A 15,875-nucleotide genomic window follows, 5' to 3' on the forward strand; every position below is an offset into this window, starting at 1 on the left:
ACCTTGAAATTGCTGATGCCCGACCACCACTTGAACCTTCCCGCCGCCGCCGCCTGAGCCCTTCCCACCTACGACCCTCCTGACCCTTTCACTTAGCATTCATGTATAACAAAAAAATAAATTAAAAAAAAAAATTTATTATATGAGAAGAAGAAAAAAAGGTTATTAAAAAAAAAAAGGGTAAATTGGTCATTTAATGATCAAAATATGCCAGCTGTCAGTTTTTGTAACGGAGGTAACGGCACCAGGTACCGATCTTCGGTCGGGGTCAGAACCTTAGGTACCGTTCTGATATTTTCTGAACGTGAGGTAATAAAGTTTAGAATGGGGAAAATATCAGGTACTGTACAGACGATTTTCCCTAATTTTTAACTACCTACACCACACACTCTGGAAAAAGAAAAAAAAAAGCATGCGCTGTGTGTTGGCCACTGCTAGTACTATATGTTGGAAGAAGTTTTAAATGCGAATTTGTGTTTTTTTTAAAAAAAAAAAAAAAAGAGTGTAACAAGTATTATTTGACAAATTTGTCACAATCTCTAAAAAAAACTATAGATTATATCAATTTGTACTCCAGATGTAACGTGACTATAGTATATATGTTGAATATCAACTGGGAGAACAAATACAAAGTACACACTCAGCATAAAAATTTACAAATAATATATTCTAAATATACTAAAGCTCATAGCACTGTTCGTCACTGTTCAAAAAATGAAGTGACGGTTTTACTCCCGTCTTTTGACTTCTAATTCTAAATATACTAAAACTCCTAGCACTGTTCAAAAAATGAAGTGACGATTTTAAACTTTTATTTTTACCCCCATGTTTTGACTCAAACTACAATTCTAACATAACTTTTTTTTTATTTTTTAAGGGAGAATAATTCTGTTTTGTATTTGTAAATTTTGACAAATCATGGAAAAAGTTTGTTGTTGTTATTGTTGTTGTTGTATCCTATTTATTATTAACAACAAAACAAATCATATTCGAAGTAGCGCCTATATTTTTTAGATTGCGAGTATTTATCTATTATATATGAAGCTTGGAAAAAAAACAAACCCGCAGCATCACGCGGGTCAATTTACTAGTGCATAACTAAGCATGTGGAATTGTTGATTTTGTGTAACAAAATTAGTTAGGATTTAGGCTCTCTTGACTTTGCTGACAATGAGTAGAAGTAGAAGTTGGTTGGAAAGTGCCTCTTGCCACACTCAACATGACTTCTTTAGTAATTTTTGTTTTCTTCGCTCAACAGAAAATGTCAAAATTTATTTCATGCTTGAGGAAGTATTACAAAATATTTGACAACTCATAGCTGGTTGCCATGACAAAAGATATCTAATAAAATGTCTGCTCACCTAAGGGACTGTGAGAGACAAGTGGGTCTGACGGCTAAAAATGAATGCACAGTTTTAAGTTGTTATAATTTATGCTTTTATATTTAATATATGTAGTTGAGATGCATTTGTCTCTCATAGTCCCTTAAGTGAGCAAACTTGTAAATAACAAGACCCTAAATAAAGCACCAAATCAAATGATTTATGACAATTATCGCTAACATTATTATGCTCGGGTGATAAGTTGATTGTAAACTCAGTCGTGCTTAGCTGTTTTTGAATTTATATCCAAATGTGAAAAGTAAAGAGGCAAATAGAATAAATTTATTTGACTCATGATTCTCCGCCATTGGAATTTAAATCCAAATACAGTTGGGAAGTACTAAATATAGAGTGAACAATTGACTACGAGAACATGACTTTGGCTCACAATATTTATAAATATTGCATCAAACATCATGTCATCATCTCGTCCCCAAACATCAAAGTCTACAAAAATGCGGAGAACTCAAATATTTGAAACCTCCACAACATCAAGCTCCCTATAGAACTAATATCAGATATGGTCGTAAAGCTGCACTTCGAAACTTCACGAATCAAATTCCTCGACCTCATTGCTTTCAAAAGGCATGGAGCTCAAGCCAGTACGAGTTCCAACTCCAAAACCCCAGGGAGCCCCTCTCTTGTTCTTATGGCGAGTTTATTAAGCAGGTAACAAGACTCAATAGAAAATAAAAATACAATCAATTTGATCTTCAAACAAATACCATAAAGTTCAGGGTCAATATACATGATGTCCATTTTTTGTTCAACTTCATACGAAGGTACGTACGATCCCTTAGAAAAGAAAAGTAATCAATTTTGAGATGGAAACCAAGGAAAGTCATTTTCTATCTTATCTACTTAATTAATTCGTTTCCAACTCTCTGTAATAGTTGACATTCAGGCAACGTCGTGTGCATTAAAACCCACAATTACTAACTGAAAAACATGTCTTTTCTCATTGGTAGAATACATAAATGGTTTTACAAAGACCAATTAGTCAACGTTAATTAATAAATATTTATTAATCTCTTCCTTCAATCAGAGCTCGTTGGCCATGAATAAACTCGTCAATTTTCGCAGACAATAGTGGACATTTTGTTTTTTAGGCCACAAGAAGGGTTAGGGTTTTAGGACATGAGAAAGATTGTCTAGTCCGTATAGCAAGATATTGTATGTTTTCGGCTCCTCTCTCATGGTTTTGTTCTTAGGTTCTCATCCTAAAAGCATCTTGGTATGGGGAAGTGAGTCTACACATATAAGCACACCACCTTCTCTCTCTCGGGCGATGTGGGATCTCATAATTTACCCCCTTTAGAGGCCCGACAACCCATCAACACACACTTCCATCCGGGGATTGGCTCTGATACCATTTTTCCACAGCCCAATTTGCATAACAAGATATTGTCTATTTTGGGCCCTGCTCTCACGGTTTTGTTCTTGGGCTCCTGTTGGTAACGAAAAATTCCGTTGAGAAGTTTGACTCACCAATGAATGCGGACTGGAGCGGGAGCTGACCAGGAACAATCGAGAAGCTTCCTTCAAGCGTTGACCTGGAGTTTGACTCACCAATGAATGCGGACTGGAGCGGGAGCTGACCGGGAACAATTGAGAAGATTCCTTCAAGCGTTAACCTGGAGTTTGACCGTCCGCTCGAGGAGAAGGGGGGGGTACCTGCAAAAAACCCTTCGATGCCTAAGTCAGTACGTTTCTTAGTAGTGGAGTAGAGAGAATTGGAATTCGATGGATTACCTGGACGTCGAGCCGCCTATTTATAGGTGCATCTTGGTGTGGGCTGCAAGTAAACTTGCACAGTAAGTTTGCAGTGACTTAAGCGGCAAGCCACCATTAAGGCCATATTCACACCTGTAATAACCACCACTTATTGGAGGCAATGATTGTCGTGTTTGAATGCTGCATTGACTCCTGCATTTACGGTTGTCATAACAACTACATTTACCACCACCATCACTTCTCTTTAATTTCCCTGTTTAAGGCTCAAAATATTAACCACTCCCACAATGCCCCCAAATTTTCTCTTTAGACACTCATCCGAAGAGGAAATTTCCATTCTCTGGCTGTTTCGAATCTTGCCATGAATATTTTCTCGAGCCCTGGCCGTCCCGATTCTTTCCTTGAGCCCTGGCCTCCCCGATTCTTTCCTCAGGCCCTGGCAGCCCCGATTCTTTCCTCAGGCCCTGGCCGTCTTGGCCGCCCCGAATCTTTCCCCGGGCCTTGGCCGCCCTGAATCTTTCCTCGGGCCCTGGCCTCCCCAATTCTTTCCTCGGGCCCTAGCTGTCTCGATTCTTTCCTCAAGGCGAAGATTCATTTTCAGTATGAGACATGGAATTGCCCCCATTGCCCTTTAAATATGATCAACAACATTTCATTCTCCTTGCCCATCGGCCTTAGGTATTTACTCTGGCCACCAGCCTTACACATACATTTCAACAACACTGACCACAAATATATTTCAAATATAAAAGGAAAAAAAATCAGAATATGATTACTAAAGGAAAGAACGCTAGTCTACGTTACCCAGACTTTTATCACTTCAGGGCTTGTATTCCATCACTCCCAGTCCTTAGTGATAGAAATGAGATTTCTAATGGTGTAGCTCCTGCCATCACTTTTTAGGGAAAAGTGTTTCCCACAGACGGTGCCACTTGTTGGTGACGAAAAATTCCGTTGAGGAGTTTGACTCACTAATGAATGCGGACTGGAGCGGGAGCTGATCAGGAACAATCGAGAAGCTTCCTTCGAGCGTTGACATGGAGTTTGACTGTCCGCTCGAGGAGAAGGGGGGAGTACTTGCAGAAAACCCTCCGATGCCTAAGTTTGTACGTTTCTTAGTAGTGGAGTAGAGAGAATTGGAATTCGATGGATTACCTGGACGTCGAGTCGCCTATTTATAGGTGCATCTTGGCGTGGGCAGCAAGTAAACTTACACAGTAAGTTTGCAATGACTTGAGCGACAAGCTACCATTAAGGCCATATTCACACCTGCAATAATCACCAGTGGCGGAGTTAGAAATTTAAGTTTACTAGGGCACGAAAAGAAATTAATAATATTAAAATATAAAAAATCCGTTAAAATAACTCCAATGTGCTATTTATACTCGATGTTTTCTGCAACAGGATCTAATTTTATTTTCAAGTATTTTAACATCTTTGTCAAAAAAAAAAAGTTTATAATTGACAAAAAAATTAGCTAAGAATTGTTATTGATGTTAATAAAATATTTTTTTAATAATTTCGGTATTGGATTTAAAAATCTATCAGTAACAAGAAAATATGAATAATTAATTATGTGATTGATGCCAAAAGTTTTGGAATTAGAGGTACTCTAATATGTATCTTAATATTAAATTATCAAAAGTTCAAGACCTAGGTCCAAAAGGGACAAAACTGATCTGCATTCATTCTTCTTTTTCCTTTAGTCTTAAAAAAGAACCAAGATGGCCAAGGGAATCGAACCCACAACAACAAAGTTAAGAGCTCTGTGCTCTACCAACTGAACTGACCTATCATTCATTCATTCTTCCCGTTAATATATTATATATCGTTTTGAAAATCAAAACTGGGGCACGTGACCCAGTGTGCCCCTATGTCCCTCCGCCTCTGATAACCACCACTTATTGGAGGCAATGATTGTCGTGTTTGAATGCTGCATTGACTCGTGCATTTACGGGTGTCATAACAACTACATTTACCGTCACCATCACTTCTCTTTAATTGTCCTGTTTAAGGCTCAAATTATTAACCACTCCCACAACTCCCACAAAAACGTGTCTTGTTATGAGGAGATGAGTCTGCACATACAAAGCACATTACTTATTCTCTCTCAGATGATGTGGGATCTCACAAAGATCCATGAGAAAAGCCAAGAGGAATTGGAAATTTAGTTTTGGTTTTGAGTAAATATTCTCTATTTCTAGAGCTACCGGTACATGTAAGTAATTTTTCATCTGGATGAAGTAAAGATTTGAATTAGGGACCTAGCCAAATAATATGAGGAAAATTTAGCACTGAATTACTGCTTGTTATGGAAAGTACTTAAAATTTATTATGGAAAGTACGTATAACTAAAAACATTCAAATCATGAAGAATGCAAATCACATGTATTAAATTATTGCAATTCCTCATCACATTGTAGTAAAGGCAAAGTACACATTTGAACCCTATAAGCTTTGTGATTGACGGTTGAGTTTCGTGAGAGTTGGTAGCACAAGTTTCATGTTGGGGAAGATGGTATAGTCCATCCTAGTCTAATAACATTTAGCATGTAAGGGTCTTCATTAAGTTTAAGAAGGAAAAGGAAAGAAAAATGACAATTTCAATCATATTATTAAAATTTCCTATACAAACACATTCAAGTATGTATGAAAGAAAGGGAAAGCCCTAATGGTCTAAACTTAGCCGAAAAGGAAGATTAATACGATCACCAAATTTGTCATGTTATCACGTGATAATTAAATTTAAATATTATGACATTTTATTATTTTTTCATCACATATTATTTTCAGAGATGAAAAACAAAAATCTCCTAATTCTTGTCTCATGCATGCAAACTCTCTCCTTATCCAAGTTAACCCAAATTGTTTCAGAATGCATTATCGACCAAAAAAATCTATTTCATAGTTTCAATAAAAAATTCGCTAAACAAAAAAAGCGACCAATTGTAACCCTCCAACCAAACTCTCCCAAACCAAGCGTGCCTAACTACCCCTTAATTTTCTTTCCTAAACAGCGTGCGACGGAACAGAAGCTCCTTGAGTAGGGTCCAGCCACTCCCTCAGCGCCACGTGTAACGATAAGTTCCCACGTTCTTACAAGTTACAACGTAACCGGATGGATAGAGAGATAGAAGTCATAGAAATAGAAGAAGAGGAAGCGAAAACATTGTTCATGTCCGACGACGTCATCATCTTTCATACTTGGCATCCCACTCCTCTCGCTCGACACGCGTCACCTCCTCCCCACTTTAATCGTCATCACCACTCCCCCAGATTAACTCCCCGCTTCCCACCGGTTTTTTCTCTATTTTTCAATTCTCTCATTTTACAAAAATGACCGGTCCCCACTTTGCCTTATCCCCCGAATTAACCGCCGTTTGCTCTTTTCGCTCTCCACCAGCCACTCCGCCGTTATCTCTAACGGAGATTCCCCCCATCGTGCTCCCACTCGCCAAAAAGCGACCAATCGGGGCATCCTCCTCGCCACGTAGGACTCGCAACCAACCAAATTTTTTTTTTTTTTTTTTAAATTGGTTTTAAAACGACGGCCACAGGTTAACGCTGAAAAGCACGCAACATGCTTATCGGGATAACTGCTGGAAACGAATACAAACAAAAAAAAAGAAAAGAAGAGGGTAAGGCGTAATGTTTAGACGGAATTGACGAAAATACCCCCTTCACGTCGATCGGATCCATGTCCAGATCTGAAAGACGAGTAAGAGGAGGGAAGGACAGAGAGCAAGGAAGGCATAAAATAAGGGGGCAGTGTCCGAGACGACTCCTAGATCCCTCTCTCTCTGGGGGCTGGTGTGGCCCACGTGAATAGTGTATTATTTTTCTACTTAACTGCTTCTGTTAGTTTCTCACTTTGCCCAACTCTCTTCTTGTGATGGCAGTTTCAGTTTCGGCTTCTTTTTCTTAAAGACGAACGGATGCGTCTGGATGTAATCTTGTAGACGTAAACATGGAGACAAGGATAATTACCACCTCGGAGTTATACGCATTTATAATCATATAGTCTATTATTGAAAAAATAAATTTACTCTAGTAACTTAGTTTGTGTGTTCTGTGGACTGAGGTGAATGGATTGTATGTTCATCATAGTTCTTCTAGCTAACAAATCAGCTAATGAATGTGTATTCATACTTTGAATAAATTTATTCTGCTTTTAATTATTGATAACTGTCGACTTTCATAACTTTTTTGCAACATTAACCATTTTACGATTGTTTATTTATCATGTCCAATGAAATGTATTAGGGTTTAAGAGAAAGGTGAATGAAGATAAACCATTTCTTAAATGAACTTATCATCAATTAGAATGTGCTAGGTAAGAGATTTTATTTCTTTGAAAGAATTTGTTATGTTCCACAACCGTGAATGTTGATATAGGTCTTCCTAGGCAACACAGGGAAGGCATTGGTATGACGAATGCCACTAGGGTTTAGAATAAACAAACTGACACGTTGCAAATCACAATTCGATGCGTTATTGATCTTATTTTGTTAGACATATATGATTCGGCAATGATAAATGTCGCGACATAAACTAATGCTTTGAAATTATTTGCAAGTGTAAGATATGACATTTAAAGTATTTTAACTAATGCTAGCTAGTGGTATTTAGGAAAAAGTTGGAGGAAAGAGAGACGTTTCTCATGATTTAACGCTTCGTACATTACGTCATTTCTGTTACAGATTGATTTTATTCTATTTCGACGACTAGAATTGGTAGTATGGATCCCACACCAGTATTCAATTCATGAAATTATATATAAGTAAGACAACATGAACACGCTCGACAAATGTACAACATGAACACGTCCAATCTATTCACAATAACGGTTTAACAGTAAAGACAAATTTATAGGTAAATTATGTTTGTTACGCATTATGCTCGCTTGATTAACCACAACTGCTTTTGTAGGTCTCACACATAATATGAGTCATAATTTTGTAATGCAATACAACAGATGCTGTTAGGGTTTAGGAGGAAAGTTGGAGGGTTGAGAAACTTTTCACAAATTAACACTCATAAATTACGATTTATGTCATTATAAATTTGATTTCTCTGAAAAATTTAACAATTTATTACTCTATGCACGCAAGATATTTGATACAAGAAAAATGTGTGTGACAAAATCTACAAGAGTTAATGGGAAGATCAAATTGCCTTACTTTTCCAGTTTTCCACCATTGCAAATTTTGCATCAATAAAATCACCAATCCCCTCCAAATCCGTTATTGTACGAGTTAGTTGTACACAACTTTATAATAGGCCCTAGTTTGGTAAGTACAACTTATTTTTCAGTTTATTCATTTCTTTTTTCTTGGTAACCAAACACCATCCGTTCAATTCAACTTTGATTTGAGAAGACCAGAAATATTCCCACATATGGTAAAAACACCAATTCAAAATGTACAGAACCCAAAAAAAAAGAAAAAAAAAAAAGGAAAATAAACTCCTCCATGACCCAACGTTTTTCTCGATCAGGCGGACCAGAATCAGCCACATGAAGGCAGAGCCCTCCACATGTCATCATCTCAAGACGCATGGAAAGTGGGTCACCCAAACTCGAAGAACCGGTCCTTTAGGTGGTTTCCACACACCTACTATAGCCGGTAAACCCAATGGGTAATTACCGGTAGGTTCGGTGAGAGGGGGTCAATGGTATAAGAGCTGGGGGTTTAAGCTGAGAATGGGTGGTTTTCAGAGGGTTTTGGCGATCAGAGATTTTGAGAGAGAATCTGAGAGATGGGTTGCGTCTGAAACAAAGAAAATTTCAGAACAAAATTCCGGGAAAATATGGGGTAGGAAGAAAATGGGCGTGAGAAAATTGTGGGTGTGGTAATTGGGAAAAGAGATTTTTTTAAAATTTTTTTTTTATCTGTTTGTTGTTTGAGTTCGCTGACAATTCTCCGATCTTACATTTGCCTGAAACTTCTCGAGCCCTTTGGATTTCCGTGTGTGCAGATTACAACGTTGAGGTGAGTTTTCATGATTTGTGCAAAAACCTCCGGTGGGGTTTTCCGATTTCGATGAGCCCTTTTTCCTGAACGCTACGGTTGAAAGTGTGGGGGAAAGGGGAGAGAATTGTCTGTTTTTTCAGCGTGAAATTTAAGCAAAAGCCTTGAGAATTCTGGGTTTTTTTTTTTTTTTTTTTTTTTTTTTCCGGGTTGTGAATTGTGAGGAATCAAATGGGTCTTTGTTGGTGACTTGATTTGATTCCGTTCATTGATTTTCACGGATGATCTGTTCTCGAAATTCAAAATTGGGTTTGATGTTTCGATCTGAGTTTTGGGTCGGTAATTCATTGCTTTTATGGCAATTCTCGTTTGAAATAGAAAGTTTTTTTTCCTCTGAGAATTTTCTCTTTATTTTTTTTTGTCTCATTTGCAAATTCCCAATCTGAATTATGTGTTCTTCAGGGTCGATCTCGGCTCAGGGTTTTAGACTCTATTTTTCCCTCTTGGTCTTTTAATCATGGCATCACATGAAATTTTCTTTCTCAATTGTTTCTGATTTTCTGTTTTCGATGGCCACAATTCTTATTCAGATCTGTATCTTGGGTTTGAACCTGGGGTTTTGCTGTGGTTTAAGGCTTTTTTTTTTTTTTTTTCCATTTTTCCCGCTTCTCTTTTATTCCGTCTAAAATGGCAATTTCTGCTATTCATGGTTGAACTATGAAGAAGGTTTATGATGGGGTTCAATTAACATTTACTGTTTCGTGTTTGTCTCTCTTTTTTAAGTTTAAAAAAGAGATAGAAATTGTGAGACTTGGGTCGGTTTTTTTTTTTTTTTTTTTCTTCTTCTTCTATTCTGGGTTGCTATGTTTATGTAAACTTGTAGACGGATCACGTGGATCTGACGTGGGAGTTACAGAAATGAATTTATGATCCTTGTTTTTTTTGAATTGAACTAACATTTTCGGAGTTTCTGTCGGTCAATTTTGGACCTCTATGATTACTTGAATCCAAATATACTTTCCTGGGTTCGATGGGTATGCCATTTGGTAAACAATTTGGGAATTGATTGATTCTTGCTGTGCTGTGCAAACTGGGTTGTGATTTTAAGATGCATTGTCTGAATTTGTTTTCCATGATCCGACAATTGAGGTTGATTTTGCAATAGTCATTGCTTGTTCATCTATTTTCAGGACTTTTCTTTTGGATTCTGAGAACTGGTAGTTGGTGAAGTGTATATTTGTTGAAAGAAGTTTGTACAGTCCTGGTTCTTTGTGGTTGATGTGCTAATCGTGGTATGATTTTGGAGAAATGGTGTTGCAGAAGAGGTTGGATTATGGATTCAATGGCTTTCAGGTGCCGGTCACTCCTCGAGCTCCGAGATCAGCGAGGGTATTTATATATATTCTCTAACTTGTGCTATTTGCAGTTTATATGTTTGAATCTGTATGCTCAGTTTTCTTTGTGATTTTCAGAGAAGGAGTACAATTAGCAAGAGAGATGAAGACAATTCAATGGGTGCATTTGACTTATTGGCCACCGTAGCTGGCAAGTTATTGCTCGAGGGAGAGAGTTCTCCTGCTTCCAGTCATACATCGACTGGAAAAGAAAAGTGTTCAATCGTTAATGACAGTTGTCCGGATGGAGACAAGCCATTGAAAGTGGAACCTTGTGATCAAGGTAGCTGTGACAGGAAATTCTTTGTGTCTGACAATATCTCACAGGGTCATAATCAAAGTTGCAGCTCAAAGGAGTCTCCAGTTCATCAGAATGAAAGCCATTCTGTAATGACAACTTCTAATTGCTCGGAGAGGTTTGTTTCTGATATGTTGGTGGGTGGAAAATGTAAGAATGAAATAGGAAGTTTTACTAGCAAAGTACAGGCAGGATCCTCAGTGTACAGGGAGTCTGGTGAATGTAAATTAGATGGTGAAGCTAAAGTAATAGTAAAAGATGAGACTAATAAGAGGGGGGAGGTGCTAATTGGTACTGGGGCTGATATGTGCAGTTTAGAGGACCCTATGGTCTGGGAAGGGGAACCTCCCGCACTTGTCAGTTCAGATAGTAGTACCAAGGTGCCTATTTGTGTAGACCATATCCCTCAGAAACCTATCCTTGCTAGCAGGGATGATGTAAAAATAGTTAGTAGAGATGATGACGAAAATTCCTCTGGGTGTACTCACCCTAGTACCACCACAAGGTATCTAAGGACCGCACAGCGGATTGGTGACCGAAGAATAAGGAAAGTATTGGCTTCAAGGTATTGGAAAGCAGCTCCAAAGATGAAGGATGGGGCATATTCTAATTCTTGTAAGTGGCTGCCTTGTATTTACAATGTGTGGTTTTTTCAGAAGTTTTGTCAAGTTTCTTTAGCCAGGATGTTGAATTTAGCGATCTTGCTAACAGTATTTTTGCTCTGTTTTTTTGTTTTGAATCTTTTAGATAGGGATATGCGACCAATTTACCATGGCAGGAAGAATGGTTACAAACGCCAGAGATCTCAGATGAATATGCCTTTTAAGAAGAGGAGGCTTTTTGACCGTAGCACAGTTCTAAAATCCAATGGAGGTATTAGTAGTGAGAGCTTCTTTGACTCAGGTGAGAAGGGAATCACTGGAAATGCTCCTGCCTCATGTTCAAAGATGCAAGGAGGTCATTTTCAGACTACATGCTTTTCAATCTGAATTTGATTACCTTAATGTTGAGATGCATGCTCTTCAATTTTTTTACTAATTAGTTTGAAAATATTATGCAGCCAATGCGATATCTTCTTCAGTAGCAGGTCAACATTCAGCTTTCCAATCTAGGAATTCTCATGGTATGAGAATCTCCGATGAAGTGCATCGTATAAACTTGTTTGGCGTCTAACATTCCAAGAGGTTCTTATATAAAGTTTCTTTCTGTTTTCAGTGAAGCTCAGGATCAAGTCCTTCAGGGTGCCAGAACTATTCATTGAAATTCCAGAGACTGCAACCGTTGGTTCATTGAAGGTAGTTTGGGACTTCACTTCTGCATTTCTCTATACTTTGGCTAGTAGACCATATGTTTGTCAGGGCAAGTGATACTTGTTGGAGTTTACCTCAAATAGTCTGTCTGACCCATTAGACAATTGGTCGTAGTTTGCATCCTAATATGATTGTACATCTGTTCTGCAGAAGACTGTTATGGATGCAGTAACAGCTGTACTTGGCGGTGGATTGTGTGTTGGTGTCCTTCTTCAGGGAAAGAAATTAAGAGATGACACTAAAACTCTACAACAGACAGGAATTTCTCAAGATGACCAGATAGATTCTTTGGGATTTACTTTGGAACCTAACCCTCCCCACACTCCCACACCGCTATGTTCTGGAGATTCTCCCCGTATGCTTCCTTGCGACGTACTTCAGCCTTTAACAAGGTAATGCAAATATACATGGGAGGGTCTTTGTTTATTTCCTGGCATAGTTGTGGAAGAGTTGAGTTGTATATATACATCAGTCTGTCCTAGTTGTTATCCAAGCATATTCTGCTAGGGTCACTTTTAGACCAAGACTAGAAAGTTGTACCATTTGACTGATGATGATTTTGTATCAGGTATGCACCTGATCCTAGTAGTGAAGCCTCACTCGAGCCTCATATGGCTGCTTTAGGAAGCTTCATCGAAAGTGATCATGATTCAGCACCCTCTCCAACCGATACGTCCGCTGACAAAAGCACGACAGATTCTAAAGCTCTGGTTGTTGTGCCAGAAATGAGTGCAGAGGCACTAGCTGTAGTTCCTGGGAACAGGAAATCAAAGCGGTTCGATATTGGGCAGCGCCGAATTCGTCGACCCTTCTCTGTTGCTGAAGTGGAAGCACTTGTTCAGGCGGTTGAGAAACTCGGTACTGGAAGGTATTTAAATGAAACATGAACATAAACTCTGGTTTAAGTTTCTATTATACTCACAAGCAGAGCCCCTTGAACTTAACTCCTGGACTTTTACAGATGGCGTGATGTGAAGATGCGAGCTTTTGAAAATGCCAAGCATCGAACTTATGTGGATTTGAAGGTGAGGCTTATTATTTTCCTGGTTCCTAGTAGAACTTGAGAGGCGGGTAAACATTTTAAAATTTTAAATTCAGAGGATGTAAGCTCCATGTGATTGTTTGATTTCTTTCCTGATCGTTTTATTAAAAGTCCTTTCAATGGGTAGGGCCCACTAGAGGGGGAAGTTAGTTTGATCTGTTCTGGCTCTAGTTTGCTTGTATTAGAGGCAATGATTTAGACAGTCTTGTTATAGCTTTTTGCTAGTTTGCTTAACTTTATCTGTTGCAATACAACTAACTGCCTCAAGGAATCTCTCATATTCTATCTTACACGCTTCTTTTAATCCATCTGCCTTTCAACATATTTCACATTACCCATCTTGCCCATCTTTGCCTCATCTATTACCTTTTGCTATTATTCTTTTTTCTTTTATTCTGCTTGTAGACTGCTTGAAGTTAGGCATGTGATTATGGTTGGTTTGGTTTGTGACGGTGCTTTTGGGGTTTGCAGGATAAGTGGAAAACACTAGTGCACACGGCAAGAATATCTCCTCAACAAAGGAGAGGTGAGCCTGTCCCCCAGGAACTCTTGGACCGGGTCCTTACCGCGCATGCTTACTGGTCCCAGCAGCAAGCGAAGCAACAGCTCAAACATCCCGAGAGCTGTGTTCTGGTCTGAACAAAAATAGAATGGGAAATTGGTGGGGTTTAGAAGGGTATGTCTAGAATTATCGAATTAATTTTTTCTTTGTATCTTTGTTAATGATGTAAAAAAAGTAATGACAAAAAGGAGTATAAGTTGAAGAAAAGGTATGTAATATCTGTGGGTGGCTCTTTCTTTCTTTTTCCTTCGGTACTTTCCCTGAATGGAGAGGCTGGGGTTTTGTAAATGGTTGACTGAATAAGAAGAGGAGAGATTGCTGACAGAATTCTTTCGAAACCCAAAGATGTTGTTGGTGTTTCCCTGATGTTTTTTCTTTGCTCATTTCCGTTGAAGAAGATGTAGGAATCGAAGCTGCTACTGTTTGTGGAGCTTTGGTACATTGGTCTGTAATTTTCCTTTAGTTACTTAGGCATTGATGCAATGCGGTTACTTCTTGTAATATTGTTTCAATTTGCAATGGATATATATTTTGAGGGTCAACTTGGCCTTCTCCAATTCAAAGTCTCTCCATCTCTCTTGAATAAAGAAGCATCGGCTGTGTACCATGTTATGCATTCATTGGATCATGTGGGTTTGATGCGAAATGGACCGAGATGACCTTGTAGCTGTTACTATTGGATCAGATCCAAATCGCTATATTATAGTCTTTCATAGAGGGCAGTCAGATTGGAATCGATTAGATGCATATGTTGTGCTTAGAATATAGGGTTCAGATTGGAGGCTTTAGAATATAATAGGCAGGAACAATGATTAAGAGTCCTTAATTTTTAATTCGAATAAACTTTTGGTAACCATGAGGATTCTTTCAACCCAACTTATACGACCAGGTTCGTCCATTTATAACTTCTTTTATATTACGTCAGATTATTATGTTCACTTTATTATTAATGTTCTGGTTATTTTGAGATAAATTTTCACTTTATTGTTGTTGCAGTTATTTTGAGATTATTGTTATTTTGAGTTATTTCGGACAATCTTAAATAGAAAAGTAAAACGCTTGAAAAGTTTAATTTGTTAAGGCTAAATTACCCTCACCGCCAATTTAGTGGATAATGATGTGACCCTTGATGAGTAGGGGATCAAAATAGAGAATTGGAGGAACCGAGGAAGTGTTCCGTAGGTTTCTTCCACCATAAGTTGTTAAATCTTTGGCAGTTTTCTTCACCTAAGCCAACTGAATTGGCTCACGGTCTCACACACATAAGTGTGTGTGGTGTGGATTTCCTTATAGAAAAGCTAAAGATAGAATACCACCCCACTTAAGATATTGTGCTGTTAGAGTAAGGAGAAGAAGAAGATAAGAAGAATATGCTGATTACTATAATATGCCATTGGTCCCTCCATGAATGTCACTGTTACGTTCCTACCATACCAATATACCATACCATACCATATTAGCTATCACTTTCTTGTACAAGTGACTTAATTGTACGCACAGGAACATGGATGAATAAATAGACAAGATGACTAGTGGGTATCAATAAAAAGAACATGGGTTGTCTTTTTTTACTTCACTATTTTCAGTTGTTAATGCAAGAAGATAGATATTATAGCTAGTGTGTAGTTACAGGACCAGCCTAATAGTTCTATAAATGGTTACTACATGCATTTTCATTTTGGGACTCTAAAAAAATCCTAAAAATTTAACTAGTATGCAGTATCTTTATCATCTTTTGTTATTTGGGTTTCAATTTTAGCCTCATTAATTTCTGAACTGTGGCTGGCCGGCCATGATCTCTGAAGTTTTGACATAAATGAGGGAGATATGTGGAGATGAGTCCAATCGGAGGTGGGTTTGCCACTTCCATGCTTGCGCGCTAAATCGCTAATTACACAAAATTCCTGTTAAGAATGCGATGAAGGTGATGACCATTATATATATATATATATATATATATATATATATATATATATTTTTTGTCTCTTCATGATTTTTCTCTAGAGGAATCTAAATAGTTTTCGAAAAGTTTGAGAGAAGACGGGCTTCACTAAGGGCTTTATATGTATATGGATTTTAGGATGAGTTGCGCCATTCATGACAGATTGACAGGCTTGGTTGATTTAGCCCAAATTTAGAAGCTTAGCCCATCTTGTGAATAAATTTAGACCCGAGAATTCTCGG

At 38.1% G+C, this 15,875-nt stretch overlaps 1 protein-coding gene and 1 long non-coding RNA gene across 4 annotated transcripts; both read left to right on the forward strand.

Moving 5' to 3' along the window:
• The first annotated feature begins 6,691 nt into the window (after positions 1 to 6,691).
• LOC121053118 lies at positions 6,692 to 7,105 on the forward strand. Its single transcript, XR_005810825.1, has 2 exons — positions 6,692 to 6,926; positions 7,016 to 7,105. It is a non-coding gene; the product is annotated as an uncharacterized LOC121053118 (long non-coding RNA).
• Positions 7,106 to 8,812: 1,707 nt separating this feature from the next.
• Positions 8,813 to 14,248, forward strand: LOC112164564 (telomere repeat-binding protein 5). Of its 3 annotated transcripts, none has more exons than XM_024300793.2 (10): positions 8,813 to 9,106; positions 10,251 to 10,474; positions 10,558 to 11,392; positions 11,525 to 11,734; positions 11,838 to 11,900; positions 11,993 to 12,072; positions 12,238 to 12,479; positions 12,656 to 12,955; positions 13,049 to 13,112; positions 13,601 to 14,248. In XM_024300793.2, exons 2-10 carry the CDS (start codon positions 10,394 to 10,396, stop codon positions 13,766 to 13,768), a joined length of 2,043 nt encoding a protein of 680 aa, XP_024156561.1. In that variant the 5' UTR covers positions 8,813 to 9,106; positions 10,251 to 10,393; the 3' UTR covers positions 13,769 to 14,248. The 3 variants fall into 3 exon arrangements, with proteins under 3 accessions (XP_024156561.1, XP_024156560.1, XP_024156562.1); XM_024300792.2 differs by having other exon boundaries at positions 10,276 to 10,474; XM_024300794.2 differs by having other exon boundaries at positions 10,276 to 10,474; positions 11,525 to 11,680.
• Positions 14,249 to 15,875: the final 1,627 nt, after the last annotated feature.

This window comes from Rosa chinensis, chromosome 5 (genome assembly GCF_002994745.2).
Source record: "Rosa chinensis cultivar Old Blush chromosome 5, RchiOBHm-V2, whole genome shotgun sequence".
NCBI classification, from domain to species: Eukaryota; Viridiplantae; Streptophyta; class Magnoliopsida; order Rosales; family Rosaceae; genus Rosa; species Rosa chinensis.